General features: G+C 46.7%; 1 protein-coding gene across 1 annotated transcript in view; it reads right to left on the bottom strand.

Moving 5' to 3' along the window:
• The window catches only part of ERICH6B (glutamate rich 6B), a gene marked incomplete at its 3' end in the record, with an annotated part of 71,924 nt that overhangs the window by 6,281 nt on the left and 44,031 nt on the right, over positions 1 to 21,612 (bottom strand). Inside the window, exons 8-13 of the mRNA XM_084621583.1 lie at positions 19,336 to 19,437; positions 17,923 to 18,077; positions 16,870 to 16,934; positions 16,135 to 16,238; positions 4,478 to 4,566; positions 4,013 to 4,165 (exon numbers count right to left, since the gene is read on the bottom strand). Of these exons, the coding sequence (XP_084477709.1) occupies positions 4,013 to 4,165; positions 4,478 to 4,566; positions 16,135 to 16,238; positions 16,870 to 16,934; positions 17,923 to 18,077; positions 19,336 to 19,437 (668 nt within the window). The remainder of the gene's footprint in view (positions 1 to 4,012; positions 4,166 to 4,477; positions 4,567 to 16,134; positions 16,239 to 16,869; positions 16,935 to 17,922; positions 18,078 to 19,335; positions 19,438 to 21,612) is intronic.

Here is a 21,612-nt window from a genome sequence, read left to right as displayed (position 1 = left end):
TCCACCAATGTGATATATGCCATCATGTGCCAGCAATGCCCCTCTGCCATGTACATTGGTCAAACTGGACAGTCTCTACGTAAAAGAATAAATGGACACAAATCAGATGTCAAGAATTGTAACATTCATAAACCAGTCGGAGAACACTTCAATCTCTCTGGTCACGCGATCACAGACATGAAGGTCGCTATCTTAAAACAAAAAAACTTCAAATCCAGACTCCAGCGAGAAACTGCTGAATTGGAATTCATTTGCAAATTGGATACTATTAATTTAGGCTTAAATAGAGACTTGGAGTGGCTAAGTCATTATGCAAGGTAGCCTGTTTCCTCTTGTTTTTTCCTACCCCCCCCCCCCCAGATGTTCTGGTTTAACTTGGATTTTAACTTGAAGAGTGGTCAGTTTGGATGAGCTATTACCAGCAGGAGAGTGAGTTTGTGTGTGTATGGGGGTGGGGGGATGTGAGAACCTGGATTTATGCAGGAAATAGCCCAGCTTGATTGTCATGCACATTGTGTAAAGAGTTGTCACTTTGGATGGGCTATCACCAGCAGGAGAGTGAATTTGTGTGGGGGGGGTGGAGGGTGAGAAAACCTGGATTTGTGCTGGAAATCACTTTAGATAAGCTATTACCAGCAGGACAGTGGGGTGGGAATAGGTATTGTTTCATATTCTCTGTGTATATATAAAGCCTGCTGCAGTTTCCACGATATGCATCTGAGGAAGTGAACTGTAGCTCACGAAAGCTTATGCTCTAATAAATTGGTTAGTCTCTAAGGTGCCACAAGTCCTCCTTTTCTTTTTGTAGTTATTTTTGTTGTCAGAAGGGGGTTGCGGTGCAATGAAGTTTGAAAACCCCTAGACAAGGAGATTAAATCTCTGAAGAATTACACTCTCAGGAGCTAACACTATATCCTGGCAGCTTGAAGGAGGAGAAATGTATGTGAATTGGGGCTGTGCCGCTGTTCTCCTCGCTTTAATGTAACTCACCTCACTTGCTCAGTTTTGATGCTGTGGCTCAAACTCTGCCATCATTTCCACTGGCAACCCCCACGCCCTTCCAGCTAGAGGGTTGCCTCTGTGTAAATAACAGCAGCTGATGGCCTCGTATTTTCATTATGATTTTGCCCATACGTTAAAAGGATCTGATCCTGACCTAGTGAAATCAGTGGGAATCTGTATGTATTTGTACCTTATACATGTGCAGCATTTCAATTAAAACTAAATACATGTTCTCTGTATATTTTGTGTTTGTATGAGCGAGCGAGCTGACTTGCGGGATAAAGATAGCTGAATGAAATGGAAAATCACAAATTCACAAGATACAACACGGGCAGAGAGGCAATCAGGGAGATCACTCTGAGAGCTGATAAATGGCCCCCAAATGAGGAGTTCAGATAGTTTTTATAATTCAGCCTGTTTGTCAGTCTGAATTTTTGTCTAGTTTAAATATAAAGAAATTGATTCTTACCTCACCACAACACAAAACTGACCAGAACAATGGCCGGTGAATGGCTTAGCAGACATGTTACATTATGTGTCAAGTATTAAAAGAAATGCAAAACAATAATACACCCCTGCTAGGCTGCTCTGGAGCACAAATTGAAGACATGTTTGAACTGGTCTATGTTAAAATTAGATGGCACAAAAGTGCGTTAGTTTTATTTTGAAACCAAGGGTTTTAAAAAATGTACTGTAACAGTCATTTATTCTATATAGCCCTTAATTTCTCTCTACAGTGAAGCACCGAGCAAAGGTATCCCCTCTCACAACAGTACAGCTATAAATCACGGACCAGATCCTTGGCTAGTGTAAATCAGCTACACCATTTACACCAGCTCAGGATCGTGGCCCTAATGTTCCCCCCAAAAAACTTGTACCAATCCCAAAAGAAACCTGGAGTGATTATGTGTTAACTCAAAGAATTGAAGAAAGGCAGAGGCAGATCAACTAAGTGCATTGTAAGTTGTGATCATGGAATGAGAAGCACATGGTTAAGCAATCTTAAATTTTAAGATTACTCAGAGGCAGGGCATTTCCATAAACTTATTCTCATGGTGAAAATAGGATTGTGACTATGATGCTTGCTTCTCTCTGGGATTTGCTTCTCGCTGCTGCACTATAATATTTCTCGTTCTGATCCATGATTGCTACTGTGGCCCAAATGCCATCGGAATACGAACAAGTGTAGGTGATGTGATATGACTCCAGTTGGTGCAAACAATAAAAACGAGGGACCATTATTCTACAATCACAATTGTAGACGAAGAGAGCGAGAAGGACTGAAATAAGGGAAACAAATGGCTGGAATGCTTCTGAAAACAAGAGGAGCCACCGTTGCGTTCTTAAAGCGACTGCACAAGCATTTCCAGACCAGAGAGACAAAGAAGAGTAATGGAAAGACAGCAGGAGAAAGAGGTGGAAAACAGAGGTTCAAGCCTAGGGGGTCAGTGGTATTTTACTGCTGCTAGGAATTGCTGTGTTACAGTGTTGTAAAAATCATACTGCTTCATGATGGATGAAAGAGCAATGTGTCTGGAGGCAAATACTGGGAGGGTAGTGGCCTTTATGGATGTGTTATTACAAAAGCTATTTGCAATGATTTGTAACAGCCAGTAAGACATTTAATGTATCCAATAATTAGTTTCAACACAGGGAGGACTTGTAAAATTTAAATCAGCACACACTTGCTTCCCCGTGTAAGAGATTAAAATGAAAAACTGATATTTATGTGCTGCATTGATGTCTTTCATTCCCTGGCTTTTTTTAAGGTAAACTTTCTGGGAGCCGGGGGTTGGAAATTAGGATTTGATGACTTAAAAAGCAGGGATTCCTGTTGCAAACAATCTATCATTAGATATTAGGGTTTAGTCTATGGAAGAAATTGGTCATCTGAGCAATGCTTTATGGCCTGGAGCATTCACTGGATATGAGAAACAAACCAAATGCAAGGTTGTCATGAAGCCAAATGATACTGGCCCTTGCAATTGCCATTCCGATGCACAGACTAATATACAGAGTCTGGGCAAAACAAATTGGGAGGTAAAAGCCAGGAATGGTGGCATAACTGGGTTTAAGCCAACTGATAGCAAGGGGGTAGCAATAGACTGAGATGTGTAACTGGGGTAATGAAACTCTGAAATTCTGAACACTCAGAATTACTGGCAACTTGCCCAAAGACCTCAGTCTACAATTAATGTATATAAAATGGAGCAGACAGCAGCTACTGTCCCCTTTAAAGAAGAACTGTGACACTCTTGCTACAAATACTAGCATGTCTCGGGCTGAATGGTCCTTGCCTCAGCTCACAATGGAGTACCATATGGCCTGTAGTCTATGAAGGTTATACCTCTGGATTAAGCCTGAGGGTAGTGGGCTGCCTTTGGTCCGCTGTCGCTATCTCTTAAGTGGAGTATGCTGATCGGTTTCGGCTCATAGTTACCTTGTGCTCCCCTGTTTGTTTGTTGTATGAATGTGTTGGGTCCTATCTTATGCACATATTGCAAGCTCCTCAGGACAGGGGCCACCTTTTGTCTTGTGTTTGTACAGCACCTAGCGCAGGGCCCTAGTCTATGATTGGGGCTCATAGGTGCTGCTGCAATACTCAATAATCAATCAAGGCTGGACTGGCCAAATGAGCACCCATAGGTTTTAGAACCTAGCTGTTGGATGCACCAGGAGCAGTCCAAAGGACAGCAGGGCTTCTGTCACTCTGCAACCCCCTCTCCACCCACACAGCTGGGCTCCCCCAAGTCCCAGTGGCACATCGCTCCTCCTCTGTGACCAGCTAGCAAGTGGCTCAGCTCCTTCCCTAGGAGAGTTGGCAGCACTGCAGCCGGTGGAAGTGTGCCAAATCTCCAGCTGCTCCTGCCTGCTTAGCTATCCTCACCGCTGAGACTTCCCTACCCCAAAAGCCAAGGTGGTGTCCCCAGTCACTGATCATTAGGCCCGGGCTTCCTGGCTGTAATCATTCGTACTGGCTGGAAGACTGTCTAACAGTACTTGTGCTCACCAGATGAGCCCATTCCTATGGTAGCACGTGGCATAGCCGCGGTTTGTGAAGAATGCTTGAATCCCTGAGTATGTGTGATCCTCTAGGATGACGTATATAAACTGTACTTCCTTGACATACACGATCAGGACGGCAATGTTACCTGATGGATAACTGCGAAATAGTTAAGGAAAACCCTTCCCCCAAAAACAACCCCCCCCCCCACACACAGCTCCTGCAATAAGGCAGATTTCAGTGGAACACTACCCTCAGTAGACTCAAAGGGTCAGGTTCTTGGCTGATTTTAATCAGCATAGCACCTCTGCAGTTACTGAAGCTGCTTTACACCAGCTGCGGATTTGGCTCACAATGTTGAGATCTAGTTTATCTGTTAGTACAGGCGGAAACTCCTAGCCAGAAAAATCCTCAATTAGATCATTCTGAAATTTGACCCACTATTTAAAGGAATACATCTTTGCGAGATACAAAACCTGACCTGTCCCGTCTGGAAAAAGAAGAAAGAATTTCTGCCCATCAGGATAATATCTTCTTACAGGGTCACGAGCATGACAAACCTGTAGAAATAAAGTGATCTGGTGAAGAGAGAAAGCGTGGGGTGAGGAGAGGAGTTCCAGGCCAAATACCCATCAGGAATTTTTCACGATTGTGTATGCAACACATGCACCCCCAACTAAAAATCTGTAACAATGTGACAGAGAGACTGAGATTCCAAATACGATATTCACAAACAAGATCTCCTCCAACATTTGCTCATCTCCAACTGGGACCAAAGCATTTGGCCCAATAATATACATCTATAGATGCTGTATCTCCCATTTCGCCCTTGAAGTTGGTTTTTAATTCAAAGTCTGCTAACTGACACAGGAGACAACACTCTCCATAGTTTATATTTTACACGTCTTATGTACAAAGCTCGGCTCTCTTTCATTTATATTAGTAGCCTTTTCCCGATAATATTTTGCCAAGAGGCTTTCTTTCCATCAGACACACGAGTTAATTTACCCTGCAATGTACTGACAGATGATTGCAGAGAAAATATAAACACGTCTTCACTTTGGGGCTGGCTCCAAGCGCTGCATGAGGTTGAGCACCATGCTTCCTTGTAGGAATGAACAGCAGAGCCATTTGCTTCTCTTAGAAAAATGCCAAACTGTTTGCTTTGTTAGTGGGGGGGGGGGGCAAGCGGGAGCGGCTTTGCAGTCTAGCATTTTCGCATTATTAATGTAAGCAGTGTCAGGATGAGCTCCACCCTGACATCTGGTGGTGAGGTGTGGCAAGTTGTGGAAAAGAACTTCAGGGGCAGATCTCATTTGCATAGGCACACCCACCCCGCCTAGAATGAGACCATAGCTGCCCAAATGGTCACTTTGGCTGCTGTGGGATCCCCAGTGTCTCTGTTATTGGGGCAGGAAGAATAAATTGTTATTACCCTGATTATGGGAACTGTGCTTGGAACTGTACGTGGCCTTTTGTTACGATGGAGGGATTCACCATCATCTAAGTAGCACTCGCTAGGCAAGGGTCATGGGTTCCAAAACTGTGTGAATGGAGAGAGGCTGGGGACAAGTATTAATACTTCGTGGCATGGGCCCCTTGGTGAGGGCCTTACATGCTGATTGCACTTCCTCCTCTCTCCACTGTGGAATATCAGAGCTAATTTTGATTTTATTAGAAGTCTAGTTATAGGCTGCTGAGCTCACTTTGGGCTGACAGTGCCCCAGCACTGGGGCTCCCCTACTATAAGCTGAATTCACCTAAGAGCTGAAATCACTGAGTGTTGTGTTAAAAGCTGAGTGAAGGAGTTCGTGGGGCGGCTGGCGGAGCGGAGCGCAGCTGAGCGAAGGAGTTCGTGGGGCGGCTGGTGGAGCGGAGTGCAGCTGCGCGAAGGAGTTTTGTGGGGCGGCTGGCGGAGCGGAGCGGAGCGCCGCTATGGAGCTATGGGGCGGTCAGCTTCAGATCACGTAAGGTGCCTCTTACCCCCGTCCCATTTCCACCCAGGTTGGGAGGTAAAGCTCCGCCGATAAACTTTCGAACTCTGGGGCTGCCCTGACCAGGGACAGAGACTTTTGGGGCATTGGACTTTTGGGGTTGCTGGACTCAAGAACCAAAGGGAAAAGGGCATGCCCCAATTTGCCTGGGGTGGGGTTGTTTTTGCTCATGGGTTGTGTTATGAATCCGGTTGGTGGTGTTTCCCCAACATAATGCCACATTGTTTCTCTCTGTTATTAAAAGACTTTTGCTACACTCAGACTATGTGCTTGCGAGAGGGGAAGTATTGCCTCTTGGAGGCGCCCAGCGGGGGTGGTATATATTTGTCCCAGGTCACTGGGTGGGGGCTCGAGCCGGTTTGCATTGTGTTATTGGAATGGAACCCCTAGATATTGAACCCGGCCCTTGTTGCTGCCAACTCTGACGGGCAGAAGGGTTACATTTTTGGGGGCTCGTCCGGGATCGCCTGGGTCAGTACCCCTCGCAAGCACCTGTTGAGTGATCCACTACATTGGGAAACAATTTATATTTTTTTTTTGTTTGTGCTTATATTTTGAGGAAATTACTGTTTGTATAATGGCTAATATGTCAGGTTTGTTGGGCCCTGGCTCAGCAGCTTCTAGCTCGGAGGCTGCAGCCTCGGCTGATGATTGGACAAAAGCTCTGGGGCAAATATTGGAAAAGGTTGTGCTGCCCCATGCTGAGTCAGACTCTTGTCGTAAGTTAAGATTATTTGCTGGGGAGGAGGAGTTTGAACCCTGGTTAGAGCATACCACTGAAATGCTGCAAGAGTGGGCCGTACCAGATGCAGAAAAGCGAAGATGCCTTATAGAGAGTCTTGGCGGCCCAGCATTAGATGTGATTCGCACCCTGAAGCTCATTGACCCTGGGGTCAGTGTGAAGAACTGCCTAGAGGCCCTTGAACACAACTTTGGGAGCGTAGAGGGCCCTGAAGACAGCTACTGTAAGTTCCTTAATTCCCGACAACAAAAGGGCGAGAAGGCTTCAGCCTACATACAGAGACTGGAGAGACTGCTTCAGAGAGCTGTCATGAGGGGAGCAGTGACTGCTGAGCAGATGGATCAGACCAGACTGGCTCAAATTGTAAGAGGAACTCAGTATCAGAACCCGATTCTACTTCATCTCCGGCTAAGAGAACGACGGGAACATCCCCCAAGTTACTCCCAGCTGATAAAAGAGGTCCGAGAGGAGGAAGAAAGGCAGGCTGCCAGTGAGTTTTGGGAAGCCCAAACATCGGAACCAGCCAGCACAACACCACTGCAAATGGCCAGTGTACTGATGGTGAGCACCAGAGAGGAACTTGCCCAACAAATGCAGGTCCTGACGGAACGGATAGCTGAGCTGCAAAGTACCGTTGACCGAGTTAAGACTTCTAGGAATAAGAAGCCTCAAACTGTGGCGATTGAGAAGCCCGCACTTAGAGCCACCATCCCCCCCAGGCGAAGGGGGAAAGGTCAATTCTTCTGCTACCGATGTGGTCAGGATGGACACAGTGCTGCCAAGTGCCGTAATGAAGAAAACCCCTCCTTAGTGTATGGAAAGCTGAGGATCAGTTGGGAGAGATCCGGTAGCTGCCAGAGGGTCTGGGGACGGGGACCCCCCAGGTCTGCAGGATTTGAAGATTCCCCCAGAAAAGACTTTCCAGCTGGGATCCCTGCAGGACTGATAGGGCCTCGAGCAGAGGTCATGGTGAGGATCGAAGGGGTGGAGTGTAAAGCAGTGCTTGACACTGGATCTCAAGTGACTATTATATTTCAGTCATTCTACCAACAGATGCTTAGGCACCTGCCTATACAGCCACTGACTGGCCTTGGCCTATGTGGCCTCAGCATGGATGAATACCCCTATCAAGGGTATGTCATAGTGCACCTGGAATTCCCAGAGGAGGTTGCTGGGGTAAGAGAAGAGGTAGACACAGCTGCCTTAATATGCCCTGACCCTAAAGGGACTTCTGATGTGTCTGTGCTGATAGGGACCAACTCCAGTCTCTTCAAGGTACTCGCGGATTACTGCAGAAGGCGGGCTGGGGACCAGTACCTGAATACCCTGATGATCCATACGCTTTGTGCTGAAGCCTATAGGAAAATTGAGAGCGCTAAAAGGGACACATCTGAGCTACCGCTTGGGGCACTGAAGTACGCGGGCACAACCCCCTTAGTAGTGCCTGCAAGGACGGAGCAAGAAGTGCTTGTCATGAGTACCTGTCTGAAAGGCAGTAAAGGGACGTTAGCAATGATAGAGCAGCCGATGGGAGGAGAGCTCCCTGAAGGAGTGCTGGTCCCCAGTGGAGTCATAACCCTACCTGCTGAAGCCCAGGAAAGGGTGACTATACTGATTGCTAATGAAACGAGTCGTGATATTTTTGTGAAGCAAGGACAAAAGATAGCAGACCTCTTTGAGCCTGAGTCGATTGTAAAACCCCAGTATGAAACTCCAGTTCCGGCAATAGACCCAGCAAAGTTTGACTTTGGAGATTCACCAGTGTCCGAGGACTGGAAAGATCGCCTGAGGAAGAAACTTTGTGAAAGATCCAAGGTGTTCTCACTGCATGAGTGGGATGTGGGATGTGCAAAAGGAGTAGAGCACAATATCAGACTACATGACTCTCGACCTTTCAGGGAGAGATCTAGGAAGATTGCTCTCTCTGAGATGGAAGATGTGCGACATCATCTTCAGGAGCTGGCTGCGAATGGCATCATTACAGAGTCCCGCAGCCCATACGCCTCACCCATTGTGGTAGTCCGCAAAAAGAATGGGAAAATCCGGATGTGTATTGACTACCGCACCCTAAACAGCCGTACGGTGGTCGACCAGTACACTATGCCTCGAGTGCAAGACGCCTTAGACTGTTTGCTGGGAAGCCAGTGGTTCTCTGTGTTGGATCTTCGAAGTGGATACTACCAGATCTCTCTGGGAGAAGAAGATAAGGAGAAGACAGCCTTCATCTGCCCATTAGGGTTTTATCAGTTCGAACGCATGCCCCAAGGGATTTCTGGAGCACCTGCCACCTTTCAACGTCTCATGGAGAAAGTTGTGGGAGACATGAATTTACTGCAAGTGTTAGTTTATTTGGATGACCTGATTGTGTTTGGAAGAACCTTAGAGGAGCATGAAGAAAGACTTCTTAAAGTGCTTGATAGGTTGGAGGATTATGGTCTGAAGCTTTCAATTGACAAATGCCAGTTCTGCAGAACCTCAGTGAAGTATGTGGGTCACATTGTGTCCCAAGAAGGTGTGAGTACTGATCCTGATAAAATAGAAGCACTCACTACATGGCCACGTCCAAGTAACTACAGAGAACTCAAGACCTTCCTTGGATTTAGTGGCTACTACCGCAGATTTGTGAAAAACTATGCTACGATTGTAAAGCCTCTGAATGATCTTACCAGGGGACATCAGTCCAGCAAGAACAAATCTAAGTCCAAGAATAAGGGGAGGTCCCCAAAGCCTCCTGTGCAGAGACACAATGGCCCCTTTGCACCATTTGGGCCACGGTGGGATGAGAGATGTGAAAGGGCTTTTCAAGAAATCATTACTTGCCTAACTCATGCTCCAGTCCTAGTTTTTGCTGACCCAAGCAAACCATTTATCCTGCATACTGATGCCAGTTTGGAGGGTCTGGGAGCAGTCCTGTACCAGGAAGTGGAAGGCAAATGTAAACCTGTAGCCTTTGCCAGCCGAGGATTGTCTGATAGTGAAACTCGCTATCCCACCCACAAGCTGGAGTTTTTGGCCTTGAAATGGGCCATCACTGAGAAATTTCGAGACTACTTGTATGGTGCTCAGTTCCAGGTGTGGACAGACAACAATCCACTGACTTATGTGTTAACAAGTGCTAAGCTGGATGCTACAGGGCAGAGATGGGTGGCCGCCTTGGCTAGCTATGAGTTCAGCATTCAGTACCGATCAGGGAGAAGCAATGTAGATGCAGATGCATTGTCCAGGCGTCCGCAGGCTCCAGAAGTTGCTGTGATACCCACAGATGGAGTGAGAGCTATTTGCAGTGTGAGTCGCCGAGAGCCAGAGGCCCGTGAAGACTTTCAGGGATGTGTTGCAGAAGCTTTGGGCCTGCCCCCTGAATGCATGCCTTCTGCTTCGGTGAACTATATTGCATTAGACCAATCTCCTTTGCCCATGCTCAATGCGGCTGACTGGCAAGAAGCCCAGCGGCAAGATATTGACATTCGTGATACACTACTTGCCAAAAGGGAGGGGCGAAGCCCAACTGCGGTTGTCCCACCTAACCCGGAGGGTAAACTACTATTGAGAGAATGGACCAAACTAAAACTGATTCAGGGAGTGCTACACCGAATGACCACTGACCCTTTACAAAAACAACGAGCACAACTAGTACTGCCAAAAAAGTACAGAGCCCTGGCCATGAGGGCCCTGCATGATGACTTTGGGCATTTAGGGATGGAGAGGACCCTGGAACTTATTCGTAGTAGGTTCTATTGGCCCCGAATGGCTGAAGATGTTCGCAGGAAATGTGAGACTTGCGCTCGATGTGTTCAAAGGAAAACTCTGCCCACGAGGGCTGCATATCTCAAGAACATCACCAGCAACAAACCTTTGGAGTTGGTATGCATTGATTTCTTGTCTGTAGAGGTAGACAAGAGGAATGTTGGAAACATTCTAGTAGTGACTGACCATTTTACACGGTATGCACAAGCATATCCCACACGTGATCAGAGGGCCACCACCGTTGCTCGAGTATTGTGGGACAAATATTTCTCAGTCTATGGATTCCCGGCTCGGATACACTCTGATCAGGGGCGGGATTTTGAGAGTCACCTTCTGAAGGAGGTGCTGAAGATAGCAGGAATTAAAAAGTCTAGGACAACGCCTTATCACCCCCAAGGTGATCCTCAGCCAGAGAGGTTCAATCGAACCCTATTAGATATGTTGGGAACTTTGCGACCAGAGCAGAAGGCAACCTGGAGCCAGCATGTCGCATTTCTGGTGCATGCCTACAATGCCACAAAGAACGATGCTACGGGAGTCACCCCATATCTCTTGATGTTTGGGCGAGAACCAAGATTACCCATAGACTTGTGCTTTGGTGTATCAGAAGATGGAGATAGCTATGAAACTCATCAGCAATATGTATCCCGACTAAGAGAAAAGCTGCGGGATGCTTATCGCTTAGCTACCGCTGCGGCTCGGAAGAACGCAGACCGCAACAAACATCGATATGATGCTAGAGTGCGTTCGCAGGAGCTCCAGCCGGGGGACAGAGTCCTTCTGCGAAATTTGGGTATTGCTGGCAAACACAAGATAGCTGACAGATGGAAGGCAATACCTTACCTGGTGATGGAAAAGCTGGGAGATCTGCCGGTCTACAAGATCAAACCTGAAGACGGTCCAGGGCAAATAAAGACGGTGCATAGAAACCTTTTGCTCCCTGTGGGGGAATTGGTAAGCACCCCTTGTGAGATGGGCCACGGCAGGGCCGCCGGGCAGAACAGAGGTGCTAGACCAAAGCCGCCATCCAACACAGACAGTGGGCCCCCTGCAGCTAACTTACCCCTATTCTGCACATCTGAGAGTGAGTCTGAGGAGGAAGACACAACCCTGGTGTATCCTGGGATGGAGACAAGATTTCAGTCTCGATCAGCTGAACCAAACAAGAGTTTTCCCTCTTCCGCCCTAAACCCAATGGCGGAACTATTTAGGCCCCTTTCTGATACCCCGGTGCTGCTGATGAGACCCCCCTGTGATGACACACACAGGTTATTGGACAATGGGGACAGACAGGTAGAGGATGTCCTGGGCACCTTGGACCCTCCAGCGTTAGAACTAGGAGTGCAGGGGCCTACGCCAGTAGCCGAGGGACCCTCCAGGGAAGCCTCTCCATCCGTCACTCAAGAGGATGTTCCCCTTACTTCGGCAACAGAGATTCTCAATAGACGAGACAGGGTGATAAGACCAGTGAAACGGTTAACTTATGATGCACCTGGGGTGACTAGTGAGGAGCCAATACATTTAGCACACAGGCTTGTGGAAGCTAAAGTGGGCTTCCTGAGGCCCTTTGGAGGAAACCAATGAGTTGGTATAAAGGGAGTGTGATTTGTCGGGACGACAAAGTCTCGGCTGGGGGGAGGATGTAAGCAGTGTCAGGATGAGCTCCACCCTGACATCTGGTGGTGAGGTGTGGCAAGTTGTGGAAAAGAACTTCAGGGGCAGATCTCATTTGCATAGGCACACCCACCCCGCCTAGAATGAGACCATAGCTGCCCAAATGGTCACTTTGGCTGCTGTGGGATCCCCAGTGTCTCTGTTATTGGGGCAGGAAGAATAAATTGTTATTACCCTGATTATGGGAACTGTGCTTGGAACTGTACGTGGCCTTTTGTTACGATGGAGGGATTCACCATCATCTAAGTAGCACTCGCTAGGCAAGGGTCATGGGTTCCAAAACTGTGTGAATGGAGAGAGGCTGGGGACAAGTATTAATACTTGGTGGCATGGGCCCCTTGGTGAGGGCCTTACATGCTGATTGCACTTCCTCCTCTCTCCACTGTGGAATATCAGAGCTAATTTTGATTTTATTAGAAGTCTAGTTATAGGCTGCTGAGCTCACTTTGGGCTGACAGTGCCCCAGCACTGGGGCTCCCCTACTATAAGCTGAATTCACCTAAGAGCTGAAATCACTGAGTGTTGTGTTAAGTAGTGGGGGAGCCTGAAGATATATTGTGGAGCAGTTTGCGGGAGGGCTGGTGAAGCAGTTCGACACGGAGCAGTGTGTGGCTGGCAGGAGCTGCTTGTGGGCTGTGGAGCTGAGTGAAGGAGTTCGTGGGGCGGCTGGCGGAGCGGAGCGCAGCTGAGCGAAGGAGTTCGTGGGGCGGCTGGTGGAGCGGAGTGCAGCTGCGCGAAGGAGTTTTGTGGGGCGGCTGGCGGAGCGGAGCGGAGCGCCGCTATGGAGCTATGGGGCGGTCAGCTTCAGATCACGTAAGGTGCCTCTTACCCCCGTCCCATTTCCACCCAGGTTGGGAGGTAAAGCTCCGCCGATAAACTTTCGAACTCTGGGGCTGCCCTGACCAGGGACAGAGACTTTTGGGGCATTGGACTTTTGGGGTTGCTGGACTCAAGAACCAAAGGGAAAAGGGCATGCCCCAATTTGCCTGGGGTGGGGTTGTTTTTGCTCATGGGTTGTGTTATGAATCCGGTTGGTGGTGTTTCCCCAACATAATGCCACATTGTTTCTCTCTGTTATTAAAAGACTTTTGCTACACTCAGACTATGTGCTTGCGAGAGGGGAAGTATTGCCTCTTGGAGGCGCCCAGCGGGGGTGGTATATATTTGTCCCAGGTCACTGGGTGGGGGCTCGAGCCGGTTTGCATTGTGTTATTGGAATGGAACCCCTAGATATTGAACCCGGCCCTTGTTGCTGCCAACTCTGACGGGCAGAAGGGTTACATTAAAGCAACAGCTAATTCTGAAATGCAGAAAGAGGCCTTCCCCACTATCTCTCTCTCTCTGGGAGATTAGAGCTCCACCTCAGTAGCTTCCAGGCTTATGCCTTTCTCCTGCGTGAAGTGACTGATTTTGGCCATAACAAGAGCCCTAATTTATAACCAGCCCGAGGATGTATATTTTAGCTCTGCAAACTAGCTAAAAATGAGCTCCTGGTTGTGAGGGGGTGGGCGGGGAGAAATAAATGTTGCTCTGGCTTCCATTTTTCAAAGACTTTTTATGACGCGCAAAAGCAGACAGTTCTAGATAGGAGGCTTTGTCATGCACATAGCTCACGGGGGAAAGTAGTATAATGGATTTCTAGATCTACAATAAAAAAAAACATCCACTGCTTGTGATGTAAATCAAGGTAATTTTCATGTAAATTTATGGGTTCTGTAACATTTTCTGCTTTGGAAAGCAGGAGGGATTTCAACATAACAGCCCAGCCCTTGTTCACAATGCAGGTTTGGTGTCGAACACCTTCTAATCCCATTGTCTTCCATGGGAGCTGGGGGTGATCGGCACCACACAGGAGAGCCTCAGGCCCATGGAGTGGTAACTTATCTTTGGGTATTGCCACTTCCTCTTCATGTACGCGCAATGTGCCTCAGGTGGCAAGTGACCAAGATTCATCACCAAATTTGGTTCTCTGGTTGGATCGTTAGCTTCCCCAGCTCTGGCCGGGTACTGATGGGGAGTGTGATGTACTGGAGACAATAGGATTGAAACTCCTCATGGAATAAAGGGGCTATTCAACAGGAGCCCAGCCCTAGATTATTGACTGTAGTTCTGTGACACGAATCTGAAGAAACCCTTGCTGGGAGTGAATGAAGGAGCAGAGGTGTGGAATCAGGAAGAAAAAGCCAACATATCATATTGCTACCTTCCTGTACATAAACTGGTTTCCAGTCCAGTGTAAATCATTGGCTTTTGCTAATACATATGTCTACACAGTATACATCTGTTATAAAAGCAGTTGAACACTTCCAGCAAATCACACCCCAGTCCAGAGGCACATCCTAGTGTAAACGAACTGGCTCCCTGCATAACTTTCAGCTGTGCCTGCTTATGAAGCACCACACTCAATTCAGCTTCAAAGTTACCTCTGTCCAGACACATCTGCTGTTATCTCGCTGTTTGCATTGTGAAACGGTGGGGAAACAGACTACAAGAAACCAGAGGCATGCTGAAGGAGGGATCCTGCATATCTCTGGCTCCCTGCTCTGCTGTTTGGCTGTGGTGGTTTTGTGTTAGGTCTAGGTCCCTGCCAGATGAAGAGCTCTGTTACCTGTGTCTCGCTCTTACCATGGGTGGACAAAATAAAAAGTCCTCTGTAACTCTGAAAAATTAGCTACCATGCATGTGAAATTGTTCCCCCCCCCACACACCTATTTTAAGAATTCAGAAGGGAAATCAAGAGTGTGAGAGCACTGGTCTGAACCAAGCACACTGCCTAAGAGCAGCTACTGTACCTGCTTTGATCCACCTCTCACCCCTGCTCTGCCAGTGCATCTCAGTACTAGTATGCAACATCCTGTCTGGATCTCTAGTGAGAGACACCACTACTGGGGTCAAATTGTGAATAGCCTCCTGTGTAGAACTGGAGACAGGAATCAGACACTAGTTCCGTGCTCACTCATGAGCGATGCTCGGATTTGAAGTTGGCTCTCTAAAGCTTTCCAGCTACACAGAACTCTTCTTCAGGTCTAGGTGAAGAGGAGCTCTGCGTAGACCTGAAGAAGAGCTCTGTATAGCTTGTAAGCTGGTCTCTCTCACCAACAGAAATTGGCCAATAGAAGATATTACCTCACCCACCTTGTCTCGTGGGCAAGTCACGTAATTTTGCTGTGACTCAGAGCCCCTTCTGTAAAATGGGGATAATAATAATTCCTCTCTCTCAATTGTTGTCTGTCTATTTTGACTGTAAGGTCTTTCGGAGCAGGGACTTTCTCTTAATGGGTTTGTACAGTATCTAGCACAATGGAGTCCTGATTTCTGTTGGGACTGCTCGGGGCTAGTCCAGCACAAATAAATTAATAATAATAAACCATGTCTCTGGGCAGTTCATAGAATAGACGGTATCCTCCTGAATCTTTCTTTTGGGGTAGAGTGACCAGATAGCAACTGTGAAAAAATGGGACAGGGGTGGGGAGTAATAGGTGCCTGTATAAGAAAAAGTCCCCAAAATCGGGACTGTCCCTATAAAAATGGGACATCTGGTCACCCTATTTTGGGGTTGTACTTTCCACAGGCAGGAGGGTTCCGTATGCTAGTTACAGGATCCACAGATACTTGCAGTGTACTCACTTTACCGGCCTAGGTCTGGCGCAAGCCCCTGAATAGACGTGTAAAGTGGAGTACACAGTGGCGAGAGGGCTGAACAGTTGTGCCAACTCACAGAGAGCGGTGTTCTCTCTAAAGCAGAGGCTCAGCGTATTCATCTCACGGTTCGAGTGAAAGGTTTCGTGTCACCATCCCACTTTTCTAAGTCCCATTGAGATTTTCTGTCACAGGTGTTGCTGCCCTTATAACAACACTTTCAAGAGACGTTGCTGAATAGACAAAATCTCGTGAGCATTCAGAAAACTTACTTATGTGGAGCGATAGGTACTAGCATCAGAAGAGAATGCAGCTGTCAGGTTATCATCACACACCTTTAAGTGCTCTGCTCTGAACGTTGCATCCAGGTCTTCAGGAGTTTGAGACAGTGCTGGATTCTCTTCTCGGAATTGCGAGAATTGAAATGAAATTTTGGTCACTGAAACAATTTTAAAATGAAAGTGTTCAGGGAATTCAGTGCAGCTCAGCCTCTCGAAGCTCAGAGTTAGCCCTAATCTCATCTATATCGTGGCACTTCTGTTTAAGGGTAAACCAACTGCAAGGAAACTTTAGGGGAAAATCTGACGATGAGCTCTATAGGTCTGTCTACACTGCATCTGGGAGTGAGCCTCCCAGACCAGGTCCACAGACTTGTGCTAGTACGCTAAAAATCGCTGTGTAGACGTTGCACCTCAGGCTTCCGAGTGTGGGGGGGAGGGCGGGCACTGAGAGATTGAGTGCCACCCTGAGCTGCAGTGTCTGTACACTAATGTTGAGCACATCAGGGTGAGCCCTGCTAACACAAGTCTGTGTATGGACCCACTCCCAGGTGCAGTGTAGACATACCCCAGGAGTCTATGGGAGAGTTTCCCAAGGGGAGTGATGAAAGCCTCATTGCTTAGGGTAGTTAAACTAAACGGCCAATATGCTATAAAATGTTCTGGAGGGAACAATCCTGCCCTGACTAGAAGATGGATTACAAGTGACCTAACGGGTCTCTTCCATCTCTGTCCGACATGATTCTAAATCAAACACAATGACTAAAACAGTACCATGGTTACCGTACTTACAGGCACCAAACCTCATATGCCGCTCATACAGTTCCCTGTATTTATCAAAACCTCGCTCTTGCAACCTAAGGACAACAAACAATATATTTTTAAATCACACACTTGTTTTTGGCTAATGACAACCTAAACAATTTCAGAAAAACATGTGACATTAGGTCATGATGTCCTACCTGTCCATTTACATATATAAATAATTACTCCACATGAACACCCCAGGTCATGTCAACATTGTTGTCTGCCCAGCAGGGCCTTCTGTGAGAGGCAACACTGAGGTGGGGTCCAGCAGGCCTATGGGACCCCTCTGCCGCCTCCAGGAGCCACTGACTCTAGGTCCAAAAGAAGAGGCTTTATTGCTTGTCCACGTACATAACCACATGGGAAACTGAGGAGAATATGGAATTCTACATGCAATGCTCCATCAGTTACGCTCTAGTGTACTGGTCAGGAAACGTAGTGGAGAGGGACTCCTGATTCCTGCAAAGGTTCTGGATAATGGGAGAGGGTAAAGAAGTCACCTGAGATTTTTCTCCCAGATGGTAGGAGAACCTGACCACGCCCAGTGATTTAGTGCCTTACTTCTTGCAAGGAGGCCCTGCCTTTTGATGGGGGATCAGAAGGAAAGTTAAACGCCGTAATGCACTCAGGAGTACCCCCTTTCTAGAGCCTCTCACAGGGTTGTGGGGGCAGGATGGGGGAGTCCACAATGCAGCCAACAACACAGCGCCTGCAGAGTGGGTTTTGAGAAATCTCTCTGGCTGGACTGCTGAGTTGGGCTTACTCTGTCAGCCTTACCCTGGTTGTTTGCTGCAGTCCCTGTAGGGTCGGGGGTCTCTTAGACGGGAGTTCTCTTTCTGGCTTTAGGAGTCCCCACAGCAGTCTCCTGCTTAGGGCATTCCTGTTCCTCCCCATCCTGAGCTGACTGCAGTTTCCTCCTTTTTAAATGCCTTCTCCCCTTCCATACATGATTGACAAGGCTGGAGAAGTGGGGCTAGCTCTGTCACTAGGGCTCTCTGGCACTTCCTCATCAGCATGGGGTCTCACAGAGACACTTACTGTTGCTCAAGTTTCTTTCTGGTGTCACTTTCTAGCACTGTTTGTGAAAGGTGAGGATGAGGAGCAATATCAATCTCTTCGTCAAATGAGTTGCCTTCCATCAGCTCCTTGATCACACACTCAAATACGTCCTTGTACATCCTGCAGCACAAAATCTACAAAATACACCAGACGTAGGAACACAATGGGACCAGCCTACAAGGAACTGGCAAAAAGTGTGATCTTTTCCACACACGGCTTCACATTCCTCCCAACAGGCAAGCAGTCTGAGATTAGCCAAGATCATGAGTGATGCAGGATTTTCCCACTTCATGTAGCTTTATTAATGCCAGTAAACCAGGTTCTCTGCTTAGCTCCATTGCACCAGCTGTGGATCTGGCCCATTTGTAGAATCATTGAATATCAGGGTTGGAAAGGACCTCAGGAGGTCATCTAGTCTAACCCCTTGCTCAAAGCAGGACCAATCTCCAATTTTTGCCCCAGATCCCTAAATGGTCCCCTCAGGGATTGAACTCACAACCCTGGGTTTAACAGGCCAATGCTCAAACCACTGAGCCATCCCTCCCCCCATTGACTCACCGCTGCTCCATTTCCAAGAATCCCATGCTTCTGTCTCGCAAGCTACAGCTCTTCCTCTTGACTGAAGCCAGGCTGTCTCCCTCCAATTTTGCTTCTCTGACCATCTACTCCTTCAGTGATCTCTTCCCATTCCCTCCTCAACACCCATGCCCAAAAGGTGCTCCTCTTTTCTTCCCCTTGCCTTCTTAATCCAATTTCCTATCCACTCCAAATTGCTTGTCCACTCAACCCTCCCCAGGTACTTCCCCCTTAGCCCTGCTTCTGCCTTCCTCCCCAACTCTGATGTCTGGTTGTTGCCCTCCTTCAGACATAAAAATTATCACTACAGCATATAGCAGGAGCTTTCTTCCTTTGTCTCCCTCCCCTTTCTGTAATGTATCATACTACATTTATGGAAACTCAGGCTCAGATTAAAAAGGCAATTTGCTCATGTCCTCAAGTCCATAGTAGAATCAGGAACAGATCACAAGAGTCCTGAATCTCAAACCTTGCACCCTGGATACTGGACCAAACTGCTCCCATTTTTTGTTGTGGATTTTCCCTCCATTGGTATAATTCACAATGATTTTGGGGTGACCCTGTCTTATGTCCAACTCCTGATGGCAGCAGGAATTCTTGGGGATGCCAAATTTTCTTCCTTCCAGGGTACTACTTGACCAAAGTATAATCCTGAATATATTACAAAAGACCTAGCAGTTCCCTCACCGCCACTGTCCTGGTCTATGTTTGGTACTAGTTATCAGGAACTGCCAGGGCATGGTAACCTATTGGCTTTGCTGCTGGAAGATTACCAGGAAAAGATAGCTTCATTGTTTAAGTAGCACAGCTACTCACAGTTTCCAGTGGTTGTGTCTCCAGGTCTTCTACTGTTGGGATGGGCTTTGCAACAGCCTTGCAAAACTCACAGCTTTCATATCCTTCAGCAATGCGATTTTCCTCAGAGGACAAAGGAAAATGGTGAAGAACATTAGCTTTTTTTTTTAAAAAAAGCTTGTACTTGAAGCCTAGCTGCTCACATGAGAAAATCACAGTTCTCTAAAAAGAGTCAAGTTTGCATCTCTCCAGAAAGACCACTATCAGTAAGGTGCTGTCACGAGGCTATCCAGGAAGTTCTAGGTTACGTGTGACAATCTGTATTCCCAAGTGAATTGCTGATTTTTACTCCTTCATCAGAGCTGGATGAAAAGTGCTAATTGTGTTTTGTGGGAAATTTGTGGGGAGGGGGGGAAGTTGGTTTTTTTTTTGATGAAAAAAATGAAAACCAGTATGATCACGTAGTCTGATCTCCTGGATGACACAGGTCAAAGAACTTCCCCAACACAATTCCTAGCACAGATTTTTTTAGAAAAACATCCACTACATTTAAAAATGGTCAGTGATGGAAAATCTACCACAACACTAGGTAAATTGTTCCAATGGTTCCTTATCCTCATTGTTAAAAATGTACACCCTGTTTCCAGTCTGAATTTGTTTAGCTTCATCTTCCAGCCATTAGATCACATTATACCTTTCTCTGCTAAATTGAAGAGCCCATTATTAAATGTGTGTTCCCAAAATATTTTATAGGTACTTATAAACTATGATCAAGTCCTTTAACCTTCTATTTGTTAAGCTAAATAGACTGAACTCATTGAAGCTGTCACTATCAGACATGTTTTCTAATCCTTTTATCATTCTCCTAGCTCTTCTCTGAACCTCTTCAGATGATCAACATCCTTCTTGAATTGTGGACACCAGAACTGGACATGGTAATCCAGCAGTGGGCACATCAGTGCCAAATATAGAGGAAAATTAACCTCTCTATTCCTACTTGAGATTCCTCTGCTTATACATCCAAGGAGTGCATTAGCCTTTTTGGTTACAGCGTCACACTAGGACCTCATGCTCAGCTGATTATCTACCACGATGCCCAAATCTTTTCTTGGCGTCACTGTTTCCCAAGAACATGTCCCCCGTCCTTTAATTATGATCTACATTCTTGGTTCCTAAAAAGCTTATGCTCAAATAAATCTGTTAGTCTTTAAGGTGCCACCGGACTCCTTGTTGTTTTTCTAGAAAGAATAGTCTTTCAAGAAATTAGAACTGACAAGACAGTCTGTACATGGCTCTGGAAGAGCTGTTATCATCTATCATACAAGTCTTGACATTTAGATGAATTTGTTAATGAAGTATTATTGTTACTAGTCTATCGCCATTATGGTCTATAATACTAATGTGTCTGCTCTGCAGGCAAACAAAATCCACGTAATAAAATCCTTTCAAAATATTTGTTGAAATAAGTTACCGCCATAAACAGGAGACAGCTTTCAAAAATGATTTTCATATATACACATCATGGATGGACATTCCCTTTTGGTCTGCATATTTCTTTGTTTAGCTTTAAGCTAACAGCTCTTTTTAACAGCCAAGCCAGAACTACAAGATCCTGAAAGTAAGGGGTGAAGAGAGAATTGATATATAACACATTGGAAGGAATCACAATCATTACAGCAGGGGAGCCCAACTTTGCCCAACAGAGGGCTGTAATGGGAAGCTGACAGAAGAGTGAAGGCCACAGCTACCGTAAATTACATAGCACAGAGGCTACTGTTTAAGATGGAGCATTGCATGCTGAGACCAGAACCTCCATATTAATGATGAGGCTTCCTTGCACTGTGTGGGCCTGATTGGGTTTTCTCCTCGGCCTCCTCTGAACTAGAGCAATGTAAACATCCAGACACAAAAAAAAAAAAACTCCAAGCCCCAGTTGAAATGCTGGTGGAAGTAGAAACAGACAGATAACCAACTCGCCCTCTTTCTTGTCTGTATTTTTAACTGGGCGATGGCTAAGCAAATGACACTGCAAAGGAGGCAAATAAGATTGAGTTTGACAAGCTGAAATACCAGAGGGTCTGACATCGGTCTCCTTTTAAACTTGGCTTCACTTTGAGAAGCTGCAAAACCAGAGGGGGAATAAGGAAGACATTTCGACACATCACACCCCACATGTTTTTCATCAGGTCCCATGGCCCGAGAGCCATCTGCTGTCTGAGTCAGTAACACCTACTCTTTCCTTTTCTTGTCAAACTGCTCCCGTTGTTTTGATGGTCAAATGTAAATCTCTCTTAAAGG

The sequence above is a fragment of the Lepidochelys olivacea genome (genome assembly GCF_965140295.1).
Source record: "Lepidochelys olivacea isolate rLepOli2 genome assembly, chromosome: 1".
NCBI classification, from domain to species: Eukaryota; Metazoa; Chordata; order Testudines; family Cheloniidae; genus Lepidochelys; species Lepidochelys olivacea.
The sequence above is the reverse complement of the archived record's forward strand: the minus strand, read 5'-3'. Positions and strand labels throughout refer to the sequence as shown.